The sequence below is a fragment of the Marmota monax genome, unplaced genomic scaffold, assembly GCF_021218885.2.
Source record: "Marmota monax isolate L192 unplaced genomic scaffold, Marmota_monax_Labrador192_F-V1.1 WCK01_AAM20220418_F8-fsc00057, whole genome shotgun sequence".
Lineage (NCBI taxonomy): Eukaryota > Metazoa > Chordata > Mammalia > Rodentia > Sciuridae > Marmota > Marmota monax.
In genome coordinates, this window is record NW_026693933.1 from 7592612 (window position 1) to 7615733 (window position 23122).

Below are 23122 nucleotides of genomic sequence, written 5' to 3' on the forward strand. Positions count from 1 at the left end.
CTGGAACGCCCTAAACCCAATTATCCTAAACTGGGAACACCCTAATCCGCCCTGGTCCTTGAGCAAGGTCACCGCAACATGGGGTACGCTGGCAAGGAAATTGTCATACCTACTTGGCTAATGGCTCCCAGCAACAAGGCGCTTTGAATTCCCCCTCCCCCACTGCAATGTGGTAATACATCTATGACTCAGTTTCCTCATCTATAAGGTTAGGATGCTGATAGATTGCTGTAAGATTCAGTGAGATGATACAGGCAATGTGCTTAGTGCCTGGGAAACTGCATTTTCATTTCAAGTAAACTGTGCATATTAAGATTGTCATCTACCTTCTCCCTTCTCACTACAGTTATGTGACTTCGTGTTCAGATGCACAGCAATATTAGGGAAGTCTTCAGGGTTTAATGTTTTCTGGGATGTATGAATAGTACAGTCAGGAGCCTGGTTTTGACAGTCGGCTACCCAGGTCTGAGAGATTCTTATGAATTGCCATATTCATTATCAACTCTGTCCTGTGCTAACAGTTTGTAACTGTCTTTTGCAGAGTTAAAGAGAAAAGGGGACACTATTGCACCTAGGAGAGCATCTTTCAAACATTTCTGACAGGAATTTACCATAGAAATATTTTATATTAGATAAAGTTCACATGTATTATCTACATATTCAAAACAAAGTTTTGCTATAGAATATCTGCTTCTACTATCTGTAATGCAATATTTTCTATTTCATTAAGTTGTCATTACATGTTATTATATTTCCTTACTTTCCAAAGAAAAGACCAGCAGTTTGAAAAATATTTATCTGATATTCACAGGCCTAAAGAAGAATAGAAATATGAATAAGAACAATGAAATGAGATAATCCTTGGTCTAAATATTTCCTCAGTAATTATTATTATCTTTCACACAAAAACAAAACAGAATAAATACTAGTTGTTAGGTGAATTTTTATAAGGCAGAAAATAACTTGCCTTTAAGCCCTTCTTATAGTTTTGAGTTAGTCTTATTTTTCCTCTTAAAATTTGTAGTCACTCCTGTTCCACTATTGTGGACTAGATCATCAGTAGAGGGTAATATCCATTCCAGGCAGCCAGGAAACCCCTCTTCTACTCCTGGCTGTGTCATTGTTCCCTAGGTAACTGGTCTACTCTGAGTTTCAGCTCCTTGACCTGTATGAGGGAGTAACAGTATTTGTGTTTCCCCAGGTTTCTTTGAGGATCAAATGGTATAATAATTAAAATTGTTTTGTAAACTAAAGTCCTCTTTTAAAATGTGAAGACTATTGGGCTGTTAGGTTATGCATTTGTAACTTTTCTCTTTTTTAAAAAAAATTTCTCCTAGATATCTCAATTGAATACACTGATTACACTTTTGCTGGGAGAACTTCCACCTGGAGACAGGCAGAAGATCATGACGATTTGTACTATAGATGTGCATGCCAGAGATGTGGTAGCAAAACTTATTTCTCAGAAGGCAAGTTGTTTGTAGAAACTTTATTTTTCCTAAAAATGGTATTTATGCCAGAGTAGTTCCAAGAAAGTCATTGTTTTTTCAAAGTTTATATAGTTTAATTAGTCCTGAGAAGCTCTAGTTATTTTTGGTGTGTTGATTTGGGTTAGCTAATATATTATCCTGACGAGAGTAATCCCAAAAAAATATCCCAAAGGGTTTTTCCAATGCAGGAGCCTCCAATCATCCAAAAATCAATCCAAAAGAAAGGACCATGAAATGTCAGTGCATTTGTGTCCCTGTCTTCTGGCTTCTCTGTGCATAATCACATTGGCCCAAAAACCTGTGACTCTCACCTGTGTGACTTATGCAGCCAGTAGCAATAAGATGGTGTGTCATTTAAACCATCTGTGTGGCTTTGATCTACTTCCCCTTGAAGAAATTGATGTTGGTCATAATTCTGCCTTGCTTGGGTTATCCTGTGTCTTTTCCTGTCATAGCTAGATAATTCACTTATAAGAAGTTTTTCTAATCTATTCAGTGTTTTAGTGACATATTTTCCTTATCTCTTCAAAAAGGCCATGTGTTCTTAGATGCTGTCAGTGTTTAATGTAAAAGGAGAATTTTTCTCACACTTTTCCCTTAAACTACATTTCTCCCTATGAATGCCAGAAATGCACTTGTCTATTGAACAACGTTGCCACAATCCCTCTCACCCACTTCCTTTAAACCACTTTTCTGGGGGTGGTCATACTACAGTAAGACATTTCCTTTCCCAATTTAGATGCATGCAGGTATTATAAAATGCCTTCTGTTTATTTTCTACTTATTTCTACCCTTATTAAAATCAAAGTAAATGTAATTCTCTCTGAAAACTACAAGAAAATGCTTCTTTGTGTAAGCTATAAACACGCCTTGACCCAGCTTCAGTACCATTAGTGAGCAATGTTAATTTAATCCAAGATTGATCCTTGCAAAACACCATTTACCAAGTGTTCTCATTTTGAGAATGAACTGTTGATGACTACTCCTTGAACATGGCCTTGTACCTTTTGTACTGTTTTATCAGTCTGCTGATTCATTTGCAAGAGGATGAATTATGATTAAAGAGGCATATTTTGTTTTGTACTAAGGAGATCATTTGTCTAATTCTTGCCCATCTAAAATAAAATGCTGAACCCTGCATAGTCATCAATTAGTAGATAATAATTTGGGTAACTTCAAGAGATTTTCAAGAAACCCTAAGGTCCCATATACCTTGAAAGAGGATATATATATAATATGTGTGTGTGTGTGTGTGCGCGTGCGCGCGCATTTAAAGCTGGCAGAGAAATATATAGTATTGAGTAAAGACATGAAAGAATAGCAATGAAAAAATAGTATTTGCTGTGATGAAATATGAAAAGTATCTATACTAAGAACAAACTGGTTTTAGAATGAACATGGCTGAAAGTATAGTTTATACTGAGATACAGAAATTATAGATTATGTCTCATTTTGTATAGAATGTATATTTCTTCATTGGATTTTAGTGATATGAGTATGAAGTAATAACATTAATCCTCTGGAGCAATTCATAAAGGAGAAGAAGCATTGCTTGAACAAATTGATATTGTTTCACATAAAAGCCACTTTAAAATGAAAACATATTACATACATATTTCTTATTAAGTAGTCAACCATCTATATGAAGTTACAGTTTGCAGTAGCATACAAGGGCTTTCCTATTCATGAGATTTTAGAAATAAAGTGAGAGCCAATACATCTGATTACATTAACAAAACTGTGGTCTCAAAATTATCAGGAGTCCTGTGTGTAATGAGTATGCACTGATTCCAGGTCATCAGTCCCCAGGCTTTTGCTTGGCTATCTCAGCTTCGTCACCAGTGGGAGGACACCCAGAAACACTGCATTGTTAATATCTGTGACGCCCAGTTCCAGTACTTCTATGAATACTTAGGAAATAGTCCTCGACTGGTGATCACTCCTCTAACTGACAGGTAACAATTTCAAGTTTGAGTCAGATGAGAAAAATCAAGCCCAAAGTCTCCTAGCATGAGTGTTGATGTGTGACATTGAAAAGAAGGGAATGAGAGAAAATAATCAACAGTATGAAAGTAGCATGCGTGTTAACTGATGGTGTCAATAGTGAACATTGATTTTAGAGAAGAGTTAGAGAAGAGTGTGAATGGATGGGATGAAGAGGAGCAATAAACAAATAAGTTATTTTAGGTAATCATATGTTACAACAAAAAAGGATGATGTGTTTAAAAGTCTCTTGAAGGTAGAATCCACCATCGTTTGATACCCCTTACCTGAAATGCTTGGGGACCAGAAGAGTTTCAGATTAGGACTTTTTTGGATTTTGAAATATTGGCAGACTTTATGGTTGAATATCCGTACTCTGAAACTTTAAAGTATGAAGTGATTCAAATAGGGACTTTTTTGAATATTATGTCACCACTCAAAAAAGCTCATATTTTGGAGCCTTTGGGATACTCAGCATATACAGATTGAGAGAGCATTCAAGGTGAGACCTAGTGATAATGCAGAACCAGTTATGCACAAACCTGAGGTGCAGAGAAAAGGGGAATCGGGGCTCAGCACACATGAATAAAAGGGAAGAAGCATTTTTAAGTTTATCAATATGTGAAGATTGATGGCTTATTAAATTTTTAATTTCAAAAATTGCTGTGCACTTTATTTGAAAGTTAAAAGGAAGATGAGCACATACAAATATGTAACAACAAATCCCACTATTAATGTATAATTATAATGCACCAAAAATATGGAGAAAAGATGATGAATGTTCATTCTGATAGTGGATGTTTGCATTGTGTGTATCTTTTTATCATTTCATTCTCTGTATGAAATTGTTTACATTAACATCATGATGTCATTTATGCATGTTCATCATGTCTTGTTTGATGCTGACCATCTCTTTGAGAGTTAGGCAGGTAGACAGTGTCTTTCCTATGTGGGCAGGTTCAGAGACAGACCAGTCAGCTTGTACCTGATAGACTAGTGCTGAAATACAGTGAATCAATTAGGAGGATGCAGGCTAAACTGCTCTTATAGAGAGACCACAAAATAAAATGGCCTAACTAACAGAAGCTGATGTCTCGCATATCAGCCCAGAGCCAAGTGAGCCAGCAGCATAGACTGGCAGGTGGCCAACATACCATCCAAGAATTCCGTATTTGTTTCAGCCAGTGAAAAGGGGGATGGAGAACCCAGGTCACACATCTTCAAGGAAATTAGCTTAGGAGTGCCATTTCTGTACATATTATGTTGGTTGGAGCTTGGTCACTTGGCCACTCTTGTTTGGAAGATGGGTAGAAAATCTAGATATAGGTAGCCATGTCCATCCCAAACGTATAACCTCTGGAAAAGCCTACAAGAAGATATATAGTCTCTTCTACAGACGATTCTCATCTAGAAGTCTTTCCACTCCACTCATTGTAAGATGCACTTGGATATAAGATGCAGTGGATGTAAAATTCAAAAACACCTTCCATTTTTATAAGTAACTTCTTCTATTTGCAGAGTAGTTTGAATTCCTCAAGGCATTTTCTTTTGGCTTTCTTCATGTTTTTACAATAAACTTCACTTTATGGAGGTGAAAACTGAGACGTACTAATGTCAAAAGGATTAAGATTAACATCTGATGATCTGCAAAGTAGACACAGTCACTCGTGTCCTGACCTCCATGTATGTGTCCACTAGATCCATCTCTGTATTATGACAAAAATAATTTATAAACCTGAAGAAACACCAAATAAAGAGCATTATCCATTTGAGATCTTTGCTATTTATTAATCTTTCCTTCAAAACAAGAATTAAATTCTGTCTTTGCATGATTTTCTTCAGTCTTGAATCTTCTCTTTCCTGCAATAATATTACAGTAATATAAATGCATATAGCAACATTTCCAAAATGAATTCCTAAAATTATGTTTTATTATATTATGTTACTGCATATTTGCCTTATACATTGAAATAATTATATTTGCATATTATGTATTTATAAATTTACATATCTAAGCTCTTAATATATTTATTAGGTAGTGATTTAATATGGTCAGTGTTTAATTCATACATAATCCAAGATTTCTATTTTTTTAAAATAAACAATAGCTTGAGATGTTGTCTGACATGTTAATAGTATCCTTACCCAGATAGATTAGAAATTCAATTACATTGCAAATTAACTGTTGTTTGTATTCAAATACACACCTCTTAGGAAATGAGACCAATAAACAAATAAGCCAATCCATTCTTCTCTAGTAGTTTTAACCAACATAAAAATAAATTTGATATAAGATGTTCTGACATTGTAGCATGAACAAAGGACAAATACATTAATACTATGTGTTACTACCACATTCCCAACCTTAGCTGCTTAAATGTTTTTTAAGAAAATCAATTGCCCCTAATGTTTTATAGACATCTCATATGAGACTGTAATATTTGTTTTCTATTGTGAATAGGTGTTATATTACTCTAACTCAGTCACTTCATTTAACCATGAGCGGGGCTCCATCTGGCCCAGCAGGTACAGGGAAAACGGAAACCACCAAAGATCTTGGACGTGCCCTTGGCATGATGGTTTATGTATTCAACTGTTCAGAGCAAATGGACTACAAAGTAAGTTATGAAACAATGTATAAAATTCTAACAACATGATTTCGGTTTGGAATGAGTCTTATCTGAGGTGCTTGGGACCAGAAGAGTGTGGATTCAGTTGTTTTCAGATTGAAATATTTGCTTATACACAATAAGGTATCTATCTTGGGGTTGGGTCCCAAGTCTAAACCCACTATTAATTTATATTTTATGTACATATACCTTTTACATAGACTGAAGGCAGTTTTGTATGATTGTTTTGATATTTTTGTGCATGAAATAAAGTTTCATGGCATAGAATTTTCTACTTGTTGCATCATGTTGGCACTAAAACATTTGGGAGTTTTGCAACATTTTGATTTGAAGATTGGGAAGACTCAACCTATAAATGCTTGAAATCCCCTTCAGCGCAACTCTGAATGCTTCATGTTGTCATTTAGTCCATAGGAAATGTCTACAAGGGGTTGGTGCAGACAGGAGCGTGGGGCTGCTTTGATGAGTTCAATCGCATTGCTGTGGAGGTCCTGTCCGTGGTGGCAGTGCAAGTGAAAATGATCCACGATGCCATCAGAAACAGGAAACAGAGGTGAGTGCCACACGGCTTTTTGCTCTCTCATTTCAAATAGAAAAAGTGACATGGAATAATGCAGGTAACTCCACCTCTCTGTTGTATGAAATAAGAAATAGTTAATTTTGAAGAATTATTTTTCATATTCTTCCATTTTATTACGGGTTTATTGTGTTGAATACAATAAAATCCTATCATGCTTCTTGAATCTCTAAAGAACGACTTCTATGATGCTAAATCTGGTTATCAGTTCTCTATCCTCTTTCTTGACTTTGCAGGAAGCATCTGACTCCCTACTGTGTGATTCACTTCTTCATGGGGTTTGCAGGACGCCACACCTCCCACTTTCCTCTGGCCTCCTGGCTGCATCTCACCTATAAGATGGGGAAAAGTTTAGCATCCACCTTGTAGATCACTGTGGTGATTCAGTGGACAGCACTGGGGCAAGTGTCTTCCACATAGTAGGCACCACAGTAAAGCTAGCTATTGTGTTTTATTGTTTTTATTTTCTGAGCTATTAATATTGAGTATCACAGGGCTCAGTCTTTGAACTTCTTTCCTGTTTCTGTATTTTCTCCTTTGGTGATTTCATCTAGCGCTTTGGCTTTCAGAAACTATCTCCATATTGCCAGCTCCCTCCCAGCTGGCTACCCTCCTGTCCCTCATCTCTAGACTTATGAAAACTGCTGCTTGTTGGGGCACCTCAGGACTCAGTTTGATGTATCAGAAGCCTCTCATGTTTAATTTGTCTGAAATCAAAATCTTGGACTTTCCACCATCATCTGTTTGGTTAGTTGCCCCATCCCAGTAGATGAAAACTCAAAGTTCTTTTAGTAACTTGGGGAAAAATCTATTCACATATATCCAAAGTGTAACCACTTCCTGTATATGATGCCATGATCCAGATGGCAAAACAGTTGGCAATTAGGGTGTGATGGCTTAGTATGAGAAATAGACTATAGCACACAGCACAATTCTGGTTCTCTTTATAAACTCCTGTTTTTGTTTTTATACAAATGCAACCTCATTTATTTGGCTGATCTATCCCTCGCATTTTTAAGGGTGTTTTGCTCAGTTAGCTATCTTGTGCATGACGGCATCTTTAATCTCCCCATTGATGAAGGATTATCTTGCCCATTAGAACTATGAACCTGTTCTAGAAGTATTCAGCTTATCAGTGGACACATCCAGATGATTCCATCTTCTAGAAAACTTCTGTTTTTTCCCTATGTGGGCCTGAAACACCAGTTTCCTATGTTTAGATGCCTGTTGTTTTACCTGCCCCTACCCTAATGCCACATTAGAGAAGTTCATCTCTTTTCTCTTTGATCCCCAGCCATATTTTATTAGTTCTTGCCTGACACCTAGGATATGAAGACTTCTTCATGTTTACCTTGATGAAAATCTTATTATATGAAACCCAGATGCCATTTGAGGCCCTCCTTTGTTGTGGAAATTTATGTAACTGACCATGCAGTGATTTCTGAAGATTCCCAGCCACACTTCCTGGGAGTCTCCTGTGTCCACATTTTGGAATCATGTCCCTTGATCCTTAGGCTGGCCATCTGCAGTCTGGAGTCTCTTCCGTTGTTTGATGAGTTGATGAAATTCCCTTTGCCCTCAAGGAAGGATTTAAGAGATGGAAGCATGCCTGGACCACAAAGACTTGCAGTATCTTGTGGCCCACTTTGTAGAGGTCCACATCTTTGGCTGGTGGCTGTCCCTGCTATATAGGGGGTGAGATATGGCAATAGCTACTTGTCTCCCACTTTCTGAGCAGTCCTGTTTGCCTTCCCTTGCCTGCACCTAGAATATGAAGACTTCTCCATGTTTACCTTGACTATGCAGAAATCGACCTGCTTTTAATTATCCAGTAGATAACATACTGTGAGTTCTAAACATGGTGGGTTTTTCCTCCAGATCTTTTCCCTCCCTGTTCTGGGTTAAAGGTCCAGCTCCACAATACTTGAGCCCTCCCCCCTTTTCAGCCAGAGATCTTGTTCAGACAGCCTTGCATTTTGTCTCCCTGCTCCATCTGAAAGTTTTTTTTCGACTCGTCTCTCAATTTGGCTCTTATAGCCCTTTACCATTCCATTACCCTGGCCATCAACAGCCTAATGGGGCCCTCGCAAATTTTTTCTGAAAATCATTGATTCTCTATGCTTTCAGGTGATAATGATAGCAGTGGTCATAGCTAACATCTGTTGAGCATTTACCATTTCCTAATCAGGGTGGTCTTAACCAGACACTTTCATAATCTCTCTTCTCACATAATGAAATACGGTGGGTCATATTATTATCGTCTTTTATTATTAGAGGAAGGAATTGGAGCATAGAGAGGATAATTAACATGCCTAAAGTGATACAGTTGCATTCTGAACATTCACAGTCTGGCTCTAGAGCTAGCTGTCATAACCATCATGCCGTTTTACCTCTCAGTAATATCAGTAGATGTTTATTGAATAAATAGGGAGAAAGGAAGAGAGCCATGAGCAAATAGACAAAGACTGAGCAGGGAGCCCCTTTCTCCTCTCTGCATGGAGAATTTCCATCTATGCCGTATCCCACTCACGGACTGTAGCCCACATTGAAGGCAAAAATGCTCTCCCCTTTGATTCAGTGTTAAAACAGTCCAGCCCTCGTTTGTGTATTCTAGGACACTATGGTATGCTAAGATAAAAAAGAGTACTTCTCATATTGGTAATTCCTCTGGGGGAAGGGAGGATATTTTTTAATAAACATGCTTCAAAACATATTCAAAATATGTATGCTTATGAATTTTAAAGAAATCACACAGAATACACAGCCTCCTAATGATAATTTGCATTTTGCAGTGTTTTGCATTTGTCAATGCACGTTCGTATTCAATGAGCACATTTAATTCCGTTGGCATTCTTTTTATGGTAGATTTGTATTTCTTGGAGAAGCTATCACACTGAAGCCATCAGTTGGAATATTTATTACTATGAACCCAGGATATGCTGGTCGAACAGAATTACCAGAAAATCTCAAAGCTCTTTTCAGGCAAGTGTTATGCTTTGCAACTTAGCATCTGGTACACTCATGCCACCTAACGTTGTTGGCTTGCACTGTTAAGTGATTTGTTTTTACTTGAGAATTCCTGTGGAAAACTCAGTATTTCTTGGGGATCCCTTTGTAATAAAAATTTTCCTCATGGTAAATTAATGCTTGTAAACTAGGAAACCAGGATTCAAAATCAGTATTTCAAAGTTATGTGGTAAGTTTAACTATTTTTTATGTTTTATTATAATTTTCACATATTATGAAATATTTGGGAAATATGGAAAAGAATAAAGAAAAAAAATCTTAGAATCACCACCCAAAATAAAGGTTGTTGTAGGGTTTTTTTTCCAGTTTACATTGTATGGTACTAAGAAATTATAGTAAGCATGATTTTTATTTAGTTCTCTTCATTTAACATTTCTAAGATACGTATTTTCTGTTTTTGGAGGTTCTTTGAAAGTATCATTTAATGTAGCTTTAAAAATGTCCCCCTCATGGCTTGTCTGTGGTTTTGAAACCATTCCTTATTGTCTGACATGTAGAGTTTTTTTTTCTTTTACATTTTTATGATTACAAAGTAGCCTATGCACATAAAAATATTCTTATTTCTGATAATTATCCCAGAATAAATTGCTAAATGTAGAACTACTAGGTGAATGCCTATTGATGACTTGCTTTCTAAAAACACTCTGCCAAGGAATATCTTTGCCAGCAGTCTATAAGGGAATCTATGCAACTACATCTGGTTCCATTATAATTCACTTATCTTTTTAAATCACCTTATTCAGGTATAATTTAATGCAATGATATGCTCCCATTTAAGCATGTAGTTGGTGAGCACTATGGCAGTCAAGATGCCAAAGGTACTTCACATACCCCCCTGAAGTTCTCATGCCTCTAAAGTTACCCCCAACACAAACACATACTTCAGACCTGTTCTCTATGATCATAGATTAAATAGCTTTCTTTGATACAAACGAACCTAGACAATATGTACTCACTTATATCTGGCATCTTTCTTTGATTATTATGGTTTTGAGATTCACCCCATCATTGAGCTTTCCAGTACTTTGGTGCTTTTTATCACTGATTGGTATGCTCTTACATACCTATTATCCTATTACAATTTGTTATTCATTCAGTTGATAGACATGCATTTAGTTTGGGGCTATTATAAATAAAGCTGATAGGAATATTGTTGTAAATCTTTGCATGAATGCATGTTTTTATTTCTTTTGGGTAAATAGCTAAGAATGGAATTGCTGGCTTGTATGGCGAATGTGTGTTTTACTTTTTAAAATCTGCAATCTCATTGCAAAGGGGATTGTGCCATTTTGCAACCTCACCATTAATACCTGAGAATTTCAGTCAGGTATTATATCAGTCATATGATCAGTCTTTTTAGTTTTTTCCAATCCAATAGATATGTAGTAGTGTGTCACTGTGGATTTACTTTGCATTTCCATGCATTCTAATGATGAACATTTTTTCATGGATTTACTGGCCACCCTCTTACCATCTTTTGTGAAGTACTATATTCTACATAAATTTCCTTCATTAGATAGACACTGATCATTGCAAAGTTTTTCTCTTATTTTTGTGTCTAGCCTTTTGTCTTAATGATTAAATTTAATAAATTTATCAATTTGTTTTATATTATACTCATGAAACTGCCTAGCACATGCTTGCAAAATTTTTTAATTGTTTTCTTCTACAAGTGAAGAGCGTTTTGTAGTTTTCATGTTTTTTCCCCTTTATTCTGTTAATGTGCTGAATTAGATTAATTTCCCAATGCTAAAGTCCTTCAGTATTGCATTCCTGGGATAAACCCCTCTTGGTCAGGTGTTATTTTTTACATGGATTGCTGATTCAGTATGTTGCTGTTTTGTTAAGTTTTTTTTTTTTTTTTAATCTGTGCTATGAGACTGGGGCTGGAGCTCAGTGGTAGAGAGCTTGCCTGGCATGTGTCAGGACCTGGGTTCAATCCCTAGTACTGAGAAGGAAAAAAAAAAAAAAAAACTATGATAACAGAAATATTGGTCTGTAGTGTTCTTTCTTATAATCTTTGGTTTTGGCATCACAATGATGCTAATATCATGAAATTAGCTGGCAAATGTTCTCTATTTTCTTAAGACTTTGTATAGGATTATTACTTATTTAGTCCATAATTTTTTGATAGAATTAATCAGTGAAGCCATCTGGACCTAGAGTTTTCTTCATGGGAATCTTTTTAATAATTGAATTTTTTAAAACATATGAAGCAATTGAGGGTTTAATTTTTTTCTTGAATGAGTTTTAATAATCTATATCTTGTAAGGAATTTTTTGTCTAGATTATCAAATGTGTTGGAATACATTTGTTCAAGTTACTCTTTCACTATTTATAGTGATGTCCTAAATTCCATGTCTGATGTGTGTAATTTGTCTTCTTTCTCTTTTTCCCTAAGGATAAGATAGAAGCATACCAGTTATATTTTTCTGGAGTTCTTAGGGTTAACAATATGTGTCTTTTATTTAGTGTGCCTTCAAAATAATATACCACTTTACATAATGTTGTAAGAACCTCTGTAGTATTTAGTGTGATTTTTTTTCAGTTTTTTTAAATTTAAAATTTGTCTTCACACTCATCTAGATATTTAACCATATTTCATTTGAATTTTCTATTTTTTTTATTTGCATAGTTTTCTCTATTTAATTTCAAAAAGAGTCCAGGAAAATTTGTGCTTACTAAAATACTCAGTCACATGTATGTGTGATGAATTTCCTAATCTTTTCATGTTTTTCAATGTAATTTATCTAATGAGAACTTATTTTGGTAGGTAATATGAAGTGAGTATTTAAGTAATCCTTCTCCCTAATAGTTAATCAAATATTCTAACATCCTATATTGAACGTTTTTCTTTTCTCATAATAACAGCTTTCTCTTACATAGTAATTTTATAATATAATACTTTATATTCTCTCAAAAAAATTCTAGATAAACTCTCCTATAAATGAAATGTAATAATTACAGAACACCTAAAAAAATAATAAAACAGGTATGCCTCTATCTTATGCTTAGGGAAAGTTATTTATTTATTTATTTTCATATGGTGCTAAGGATGGAACCCAGTGCCTCATGCATGTGAGCCACATTCTCTGCCACTGAGCCACAACCCTAGCCCCTTAGGGAAAGTTTTGTGTGAAAATTTTTCAACTTTTCAGGTTTTTAAAATATTTATGACCCAATTTATCTCATGTGTTTGTTTATCTGAGTCTCAAAATTTGAAACTGTTTAATGATGTGTTCATAAATCTTGTTTAAGGAATTAGATATGGCAGCATTTGTTAGTTTCAGTAAAATCTAAAGATTCTGCGTGGAGAAAGCATTGTTTATGAGTAGAGATTGTATGTTTGGGTCCTAGGAATCTCCTGATTCCACCACTTACCAACACGTGGCCTCAGGCCAGCACATGTACTTTGGGAGATGTCAGTCTGTACTTCTGTAAATGCATGTAAGAGGAGTAGCTGCCTGATAGTATTGTGAGAATTAAGTGGAAGGATAAATTTAATACCCTAATATGGCATGGAGTAAGTGCTCAGTAAATGTTATCTGTGGGTAGGGATGTAGCTCAGTGGTAGAGTGCATGGTTAGCATGCGTGGGATCATGGGTTCAATAACCAACACCATAAAAGTCAATCAATATCTATATTAATTTGAGCTTAAAATATGTAAATATTGCTGGTCTTTTCTCTCCCCTGTTTACTTTTTAATCTTTATTTCCTCTATCATATGATGAATAGTAATAATGTGAGGAAAAGTAGGGGATCAGCTTAGATATATGAAATGTTCCATAACCTAAGAAATAAATTCTGGGGAATGTCTAGGATGATGTGATGTGCGTAAGGTAGACTGTAATTATATTTACCAAAACAGGTAGATAAATACTGCGATGTAGTTTTTTTGTTTGTTTATAAGCAAGATTTATTTCTAACTAGATCCTAGCTTGATATTCTACAACATTTCCAAAAAAGTAATTAATAATCTGCCAAATAGAAAAGACAAGAATGTTGTTTTTTTAAAAAGAGTCCACAAATTCTTCCTTGAGTTTGTGATTTTTAATTGTGATGTAGTTTTAAAACTCTAAAATAATGGGCTCGTTTGTTCTTGCTCCTTCTTTGTGCCTAGATTTAATTGAATGGCATGTTTTTTTACATGTTGCTATTACTGGCAACTATCTTTAGGAAAGACTTTTTGGAAGACACCTCCAAAGCCAGGTGAATTTAAAGCTATGTTTTTCTAGACTTTCATTTCAAAAGTTTCTCCAGGCTGGCCCCAGGCAGTGTTGTGCTAAAGATGGTTTATATAAGTTTTTGAGAGCTGATGGTTAAGTGTTCACAAATTGTATGAGCCGCTGGTTTAGCTGCTGACAAAAGATAAATTTTATCAACTCTATTTTTTTTTTTTTTTTTGGTACCAGGGATTGAACTTGGGACACTCAACCTCTGAGCCATTTAGAGTCAGGGTCTTACTGAGTTGCTTAGTGCCTCACTTTTGCTGAGGCTGGCTTTGAACTTGCTACCCTCCTGTCTCAGCCTCCTGAGCTGCTGGGATTACAGGTGTGTGCCAACATGCCCAACAATATCAACTCTTGATTAAATAAATTATATCACACCAAAGGTCACAAATACTCAACTCGACTTCATGATTATTTTACTAATGGTTATGCTCTGAAGGTTAGTTGTGGTGTCTGTATAGTGCTGATCTACAGCACATCTCTCAGCATGGTGTTTAGGGATGGAAGGCTAGATTGAAAGCAGCCATGGTGAAGGGATTTATCCATGGAAATTAGCTAGCACTGTTTTGGGGATGGATGATCATTCCCTCTTTGCCAGTACACCGCTAGCCACTGGTAAAGCTGGCCTCTCATAGATCATCCACTGTTGTTCTTTTTTGCAGTGACAAACACCAGGCTGGTAAACCTACTGGAAGAACTTGAGCAGCTCTGTGGTAGGGTGCCTCCTTAGCACGCTGAATACCCTGTGTGTCATCCCTAGCACCAAATAAAACAGATAAAAAACAAAACCAAAACAAAATAAAAAGGAGTTTACAGACTATATATATTGATTTTTTTTAAGACTTCTTCATCCAGACTTTTCCATTTCTGACTTTACATCTTTTCCTAGGTAACCAGTCACTAGTGGATGTTTTTTAGTTGAATGGAAGGGTCTTGTAGCTGTGATTGACAGAGGTAATTGTGATCTGCTTAGGACTGGTGAGAATGTTGGTACAGATTAATCACTTGATTTAAGCAACTTGGACTCATGACCTTATCACATTTTAAAACTAAATTTTATGTTTATATTTTAGACCCTGTGCCATGGTGGCCCCTGACATCGAGCTGATCTGTGAAATCATGTTAGTTGCTGAAGGTTTTGTGGACGCACGCTCATTAGCCCGAAAGTTCATTTCATTGTACACGCTCTGCAAGGAGCTCCTGTCCAAGCAGGTGAAGGGTCTTTTGTTACTTTTCCTTGGTTTTTACATCCCATTAAAACAGCTTTGGAAATATGGATGTTGGGTAATTTAACATTCAAATTACACTTAGGAATTTCTGTATGTTACATAGAATTTTGAAAATCATATTTTACAAAATTTAATTTTTTTCTGAAAAAATGTTAAGGTGTTTTAGTGTTCTAACGCCTTATTTGTATTTAATAGTTTTTAAATCAATAGGCCATTTGTTTTTCTTCAGGTATTATCAATGCTGTAATTATAAAGGTAAATTTATGTTGCTTCTCTTTCTTGCTAAGAATATCACTTTTTAGTGGGAGAAGGGGGAGTGTCCTAAGAGTGAGGTGATATTGATTTTCTGAAGAAATGTTAAAGGTTTTCTTCTTTGTTGGTAATCCTTTATTGAAGTTGTGTGTGTGTGTGTGTGTGTGTTTAACTTTGTTGTACAATTCCTTCCTCTCTGAAATGGGTCAGACTCACACCTTCTCTACTCTCTAGTCATGAGCTTCTTGCAGGTTCATTAAAGTTGCTGATGTGCCACAAAATTTATACATGTCAGCATCAACATTTTAAAATTTGGCCTTGTGAACACCTTTGACTTTTGGCCTTCCATGACCTTTTGTTAATTCCTGGTGACATCAATTTGTAACTGTTATAGAATGAAAATATTAAAATACCAATTGCAATTAGAGTTACCTGTACTCTCCAAAGTATTTGTTTTAACTTGCCCACTGTCAGAGTGAGATATGGAACCTGAGGAATAAAGTTACGTCATTCTCTTAATAACTGTGAATTTATATTTTTCCAGGAAACCCATAAAATTTAATAACAGAAAAATATTTACAACATCATTAAATACAAAAACAGCATACCAAACTCAAAGCGATCTCAAATTTACATGTGTCTTTTATTTTATGTTGTATTGTGTATTTTCTCCACACATGAAATGGCTGGAAAATGCATTGTGATTTTTAATCATTGTCTCTGGGTAGTAAGATTATTGGTATTTTCATTTTCTTGTAATCTTTTTCTAGCAATAAGCCCGTTAAAAATTTCATAATAGGAAAATTCAGAAGAAAAAATGTAACCAAACCCAACAAACATGGAATTGAAACCATGTTCATTCTCAGAAGTCATATGTAAACATTTAGTGAGCATTTATTGCATCCAGGTAATGGGCTTATTACTGCTGCTGATGAAGGAGTAGTATGCAAAACAAGTGAAACCATCACCCGTATTTTTTGTTTCAAAGAACTTAGGAGATTTAGTTACATGAAAAAGAGGAAATAGAGAATGAAAGATTATCAGTTTTCACTGGAAAGAGGAACCAATATTTATTGAACAAAATGCCATTACTACCTTTCAAAATCTTCACAAGACTTGAGTGTGGGTCGAGTTAAGCTTGTTTTACAGATGAGGAAACTAAGTCAAGTCACCTGTCCAAGGTCCATGGCAAACAAGTGGGGGCATTGTTTGAATTTCATTCCTTTAAAGTCTGTCTAGAATTTAAGAGGAAGGTGTTGGGAGTAAAGATAAAACACAGAAGTTAGGAGAAATGTTGTAAATGAGATGAGAGAAAAGAAGTCTGGCCAGGACAGAAGAGCTGAGTGAGACCCATAGCTCACAGGCGCCATTCCAAGCTGCAGGGATGGACTTGGGAGAAGAATCAGTGGACATTTTTGAACCAAAGGAAGAATATAATGGAGACGGCAAAGATGATTTTGGCAGTTCTTTACAATGTTTAAATGTTTACGAGGGTCACCAAGTCCTCTTAAATTTATGTCCAGAATTTCTTTTACAGTCTCCCTTTAATATTGTTCCTATAAGGACTTAGCCCTCTCTCTGACCTTCTTACTCTCCAAACTCTGGTTCTTCCCCTCTTCTTCCCTGCTCAAAACCCATTCTATTTCTGTATCAGTGACTTTAAAATTACTTTTACCATGAACCACAGTGGGGGTGGGGGGGAGGGAGAGACCTTTTCTGTTGACTCAGGATACATGCCCATGCATAGGCACACACAAGAACAAGAGGACTGAGAATTTTCACCAAACATTCCTTGCCCTTCTTACTTGCATTGCACTCTGTGTCTTTTCTTTCCACTGTGCTCTGTTTTATTACTAACAAAAAACAGTGGTCAAGACCGGCTAAATTGATTTTGTTATCTGCTAATGGATTAAATGGCATATTTATGCATGTACGTATTGTTCCACAGCCCACAAAGCATTTATACGCATGTTAACTCATTTTACTCCTACAGCCTCTTGTGAAGTAGATGGACGTGTTTCTGCCTCTTTGCAGATATTGATTTTGAGGTTCAGAAGGCAAGGCCTAGCTGAGAAACGTTTGAGAGAGGGGTTTTACTATGTGGATTAGAATTGGGCAAGGAAGAGAAGGTCAGTCCCATGAAATCAACTACATTTGAACCAAGTTTATTTAGTGCATCTTTACTGAGCACCTCCCCTGTGCCAGGTACTATGCTGGAACCTATAGAAAAAAAAGTGAATAAGATACATCTCTGTCTTCTAGGAACTCAGAGCCTGTGGAAGGGGCCTTCATCAGGGACAACCAGAGGAACTGGTTTATCATTGAATTTTAATAATATAGCTGAATAATATGAATATAATATATAATATTATATTTAGTGCCAGTCTCAGCACAGCGGTGTCTAAGTGATAAAGGGATAAGTAGGACAATTAGACATAGAGGCCAGGGAAGGGTAGAACAGCAGGGTCCTCTGCATAGCTGGAGAGATGTGCTTGTGGTTGGAAGGAATGTAGGGAAGAATCAAGCTCCCACATTGGCAGGTTTATTGAAAGAGAAGAGTATAGGAGGTGGATGGAGCTGGGGGCAAAAAGTGCAGATAAGTGCTGTGGAAAGATTTGCTGACAGAGGCAGGAAAATGGGAAAGAAGCTGGACACTCACCACTGAAACACGATTTCCACAGTTTCAGAAAGGCAAAAAAAAAAAAAAAAGACATTTTTATTCATTAAAGCATGCACTTACCTGAACTCTCTTAACTTTCAGCTTTTATTTCTAGAATAAGAATCTTTTCTTTTTATTTTTAGTTGTAGATGGACACAATACCTTTATTCATTTATCTTTATGTGGTGCTAAGGATCGAACCCAGGGCCTCACACATGCTAGGCAAATGCTCCACCACTGAGCCACAACCCTAGCCCATGGAATGAGAATCTTATTCCCTCTCTCAACTCTTGACCACATATACCTCTGCTTTGATTTTAGGATCATTATGATTGGGGACTTCGTGCTATTAAATCTGTCTTGGTTGTAGCTGGCTCCCTGAAACGAGGAGATAAAAATAGACCTGAAGATCAGGTACAGCAAGTACTAATATGATTTTCTTGAGTGAGTAACTGAATGTCTTCATAGAAATGAAAGTCTGTACCTGGGTGGTGAGGCAGGCATAGCCGACTTTAAAATTTAAAAAACTTTTTTTAAAAAACCTAACATCTATTCTTAATGCAGTGTATTTTAAGGACTGGCATTTCTTATAAGAGGTCACAAGTGTTCTTGAATGTGGAGATACGATTCTAGGAAAGAAAATGTGATTTTATAAGTACTTTTGAAATATCAGCCACAAAAAGTATTTTGACAGTTATAATCAAGTGATTCAGTAATCTCTGTTTGATTTCCTTTGAGGAAACTAAGGAAACCTGATTAATTGAATTGGGATATTAATTCTGAAAAGTCAGTGAAGTTACAACCTAATGGGAGAAATTGCATCCATTGCATGGGATGTTAAATGGGTAGGAAGCAGGAAAGACGGTTGCCTAGCTCCAATGCAGGGGGGTTGTTCAAAGCCACACTGAAAATGTTCTTTCCATGAAGTACTGAGTGTAGTGGGTGTCCATGTCTGTGTGTCCATGAAGCATGGCTTTAGAAGTAGACAAAATCTAGATCCAATCTGTGAGTTTCTTTTTATATTAAGGTGTATTTATTATATGCCTTTTTATTTGCTAGTATTTCTATTGGTCACAGTTTAGGTTTAGTCCACATTTTCGTTGTTCTTTTTGTTCTCCTGCTATGTGGTTATTGTTGATAGAATGCTCATCACAAAGATATCCTGATGTTTGAGTGACTGCTTTTAAAATCTAAAACCTTTTTCGGTTTTCAGCCAATAGAGAACTAAACGCTAAACTAAAAATGTTTGAGATTATCATTCTGATATCTCAGAGTACTTGGAACAAATTAATCTGACAGGTTTAATTTACAGTCTGGAATTTGGGGATGAAGGAGGGCAGGCGCTTTGCTTGCTGAAGGCAGAACAGAGTGTTGGCAGGGAAGGAACAGGGCTCGTTGCTGGATTGTCCTGAAGCTTATGCCTACTATCAGTTGAACCTTCTCATATTCTGTTATGTTGACTTAAAAGCACTTTACCTTCTCATAGATAGGATGCCCTCTATATAGAACAGTATCAACACCTCATGTTTCAGATGGCAGGGTTTTAAGAAGCATCTTTAGCTTATTAGGTGTTTGTTAGACATTGTAAGTGGGCAGTGGCAGGTGATGGAACTCGGGAGGACTCTACCCCTGAGCTACATCTCCAGCCCATTTTTGTTTTTTACTTTGAGATAGGGTATAACTAAGTTGCTGAGCCTAGCCTCCGATTTGCAATCCTCCTGCCTCAGCCTCCTGAGTTGCTGGGATTACAGGCATGCCCAGCTGTATTGGCTCTTTTAAAAATTAATTTTAATAGGTAAAATTTTTATGCTTTTATTTACCAATTAGTGGGGTGACCTTTGATGTTTCAATACATGTATGCATTGTGTAATGTTTAAATCAGGTTGAACGTATCTATCTCCTCAAATAGTTACTGTTTCTTCATGGTAAACCCTTTCTGCTGCCTGTTGAATTGTACTACATTGGCTTTCTGTTTTCCTACCTAGGTACTTATGCGAGCACTGAGGGACTTCAATATGCCTAAAGTAGTGACCGATGATGTCCCGGTGTTTCTGGGCCTGATCGGGGACCTTTTTCCAGCCCTGGAGGTGCCCCGGAGAAGAAAGCCACACTTTGAGCAGATGGTCAGGCAGTCCACCCTGGAGCTTCGCCTGCAGCCAGAGGAGAGCTTCATCCTCAAAGTAAAAGGAGCATTTTGCTCTTTGTGGGAGTCATCAGGATTCGAAGTGCAAATCACTGCTTCAGTGATGCTTATCCAGAACATTAACTTACATTACCCTGGCCTCAATATGGTCTTAATAAATATTCCCAAGCATTTTAATATGACAATCTTAACTAAAGTAAATCTAAGTAAATATTTTAGTAGTTCCATTCAGAAAGAAGGTATAAACGCAGAGATGATGAAGTTGTGGTTCAAAATGTATGTAAGCATACTTTCCATTTATAAAACATCTTAGTGACATGCACCAAAAATTTATTTTATTCCCTCTCTCCTCCATTTTAGGGAATATTGGCAGTAAAATCATTGGTGCTTGCTTTTAATGGGGGAGGAATGTCAACAAGCACAAAAATAACCTAGGAAGTTATATCTGGCTTACCAAAGTCTTGTGTGTGGGCATGATCAACTTGGGCTTAGTGATTACCTGGACATTATCATACATATATAATATGTATAATAAACATGATATCCATTTTAGATATTTTATGGGATATAAATCATTACTCAGTATGCAATGATTGGCTGTAGACTGTTTTTGTTCAAAGCTTTATGAAGAGTAGTACCATGTAATCAATTAAGAAATGGTTTAATTTATTTACTCCTATATTCTCCATGGGAGATCCAGAAGAAATGATACTTTGGACTTGGGATCTATTTTAATTTTCTTTGAACATGATGTCATCAGTGGAGGCCGGCTTGTGTTGTAAGGGGAAAAAAAATTGGACAAAAACAGGGTAGATTGTCTTTTTGTCACCGACTCATGAAAGGAAACCAGTGACCGTCTGTTTGGCCTGCAGGTAATCCAGCTTGAGGAACTGTTGACCTTGCGGCATTCTGTCTTTGTGGTTGGAAACGCAGGCACAGGAAAGAGTAAGGTACAGTAAATGGCCCGAGAACTTGCAGCCTGAGAAGACACTTTCAAAAAAAAAATTTTGTTGCTGTTCAATCGATTGAAACCATCTTCCCTTATATCAGGAAAGGGGATAAATAGAGTATTTCATTCACCTAGGAAAAGCAGTCTGAGATGGAAGGTGGGACTTTCCAGGTGAGAGGACTGCTACCCTCCACGCACCTTTAATTATGCACTCACACCTAGATTCTTTTATCAAAGGAACACATACTTTTTTTTTATTCCTATCATGTGCTGGGCTAGGTATACTACATGTTATTTTCTCTACATGGTGTTGATATGCTATAGGCATTGTTAGCCTCCATTTTTAGTTCACTGCTTGATTTTGTTTGGCCTTTCTGACAATCCTGGCAGCATACTTATTTTCTTGGTTGGCAGACAGTATGGGCAGAACCACATGCATTTTAATTCAGGATGCCTGGGTATAAACATATTTGGTAGCCAACAACTAAAAATAATCAGAATGGGCATTGGAGTTTTAGAGCATGGGTGTATATAGAACTTGCAAGTCCTTCAACCTGAATGCAAAGTGGAACAATTGCAAAGGGAGGCTCTGTATGGAGATTTTTCTAGTGATAAATGTAATAATTCAAATATCAAAGTAGATAACTGATAGGCCTATCATTATTTTGTTAGAGTAAGTTTCAGATGTAGGCCATGGTTCATGGAAGGATAAAATTAAATTCTATAATTTCCAGTAGATTAATGGTTTCTAAAAATATAAGCTTACTATTCCTAAGGCATTTAATTTCTTTCATCTAGTCTTTACCTATTCAGTTCAACATGTACTTAAGCTGATAAAACCAGATCACTGAAGTTTGGGGCCATGCTATTTAGTAACTTACCATTCTAAGGTCCTGGGCAATTGTTTATCAGTCTTTCAAAACCCCTAGGAGTAGGTCATGATGGTAAGTATTTTAAAAAAAGCTATGGATTTTTGGAGAAAGCAAAAGGGATAGCTGGGGCAAATGTTTGGGTTAAGGTGACCTTTAATTAAGCAGACACATTCTAAGCATCTATTCTATAAGTTTATATCCTTAAGCTTCTTTTTCTCATTGTCTAGTGCAGGATTTTTCATCATTAGCCCTAGTAACATCCTAGACTGGATAAGTCTTCATTGTAGGAGGCTGTACAGGGCACTGTGAGGTGTTTAGCTGCATCTTGGCCCTCTAATCACTAAAAGCCCAGTAGCTTAATTCATCTTCCCCCAAGTCAAGACAACTTCCTCTAAAGGATCACTGCTCTGGGTCACTGAGTCATTCAAGTATGTCCAGACCAGCATCATGGGCATCACCTGGGCCCTTGCTGGACATGCAAATTACCACCTTATATATACCTATCCAATTAGAAACTCTGGGCCCAACAATCTGTTTTAATATCCTCTGGGAAGTCATGGTATGGGCTAAATTTGAGGAATAACTGATCTAAATAATTCTGGCAGGATGATTTTATAAACATGAACATGAATACTTACTTACATAGAGTCCTTCATTTTGTACCATGGGTAATAATCTCAAATGATAGTGACTTTCTCTAGTCTAAATGATAAAGAATCAGGTGAACTGACTGTCTCCCTACAGGTTTGTGGGATTAAACTTGTCAAGATGGAAATGCACCATGTGTCCATTTTTCCACCATTCTCAATCTTTGTACACAGGATATCTGGTAACATATAGTAAATAAGGAAAACCCTTTGGAAATCTTTTCCGTTAGTATTCATTTTCTTGGCTCCTCTTTCTTCCCCTCAGATTTTGAGAACACTGAACCGAACATATGTCAACATGAAACAGAAACCCGTTTGGAATGACTTAAACCCTAAAGCTGTGACAACAGATGAACTCTTTGGTTTCATACATCATGCTACCCGAGAATGGAAAGATGGCAAGTAGTATTTTCCCTTTTGAAGTGCTGAAATTT

At 36.5% G+C, this 23122-nt stretch overlaps 1 protein-coding gene across 5 annotated transcripts in view; it reads left to right on the plus strand.

The window, feature by feature from the left end:
• Dnah11 (dynein axonemal heavy chain 11) overlaps positions 1–23122 on the plus strand; it is a 331880-nt gene that overhangs the window by 133121 nt on the left and 175637 nt on the right. For all 5 annotated transcript variants that reach the window (XR_009228549.1, XM_046463517.2, XM_058585343.1 and 2 more), the window contains 10 exons: positions 1338–1469; positions 3285–3445; positions 5935–6091; positions 6511–6656; positions 9546–9662; positions 15011–15149; positions 18399–18491; positions 20063–20257; positions 21093–21170; positions 22954–23086. Coding sequence is in view for 4 of the 5 variants with exons in the window: in XM_046463517.2 (XP_046319473.1) it covers positions 1338–1469; positions 3285–3445; positions 5935–6091; positions 6511–6656; positions 9546–9662; positions 15011–15149; positions 18399–18491; positions 20063–20257; positions 21093–21170; positions 22954–23086 (1351 nt within the window). In the remaining variant the exon portion in view is untranslated. The remainder of the gene's footprint in view (positions 1–1337; positions 1470–3284; positions 3446–5934; positions 6092–6510; positions 6657–9545; positions 9663–15010; positions 15150–18398; positions 18492–20062; positions 20258–21092; positions 21171–22953; positions 23087–23122) is intronic.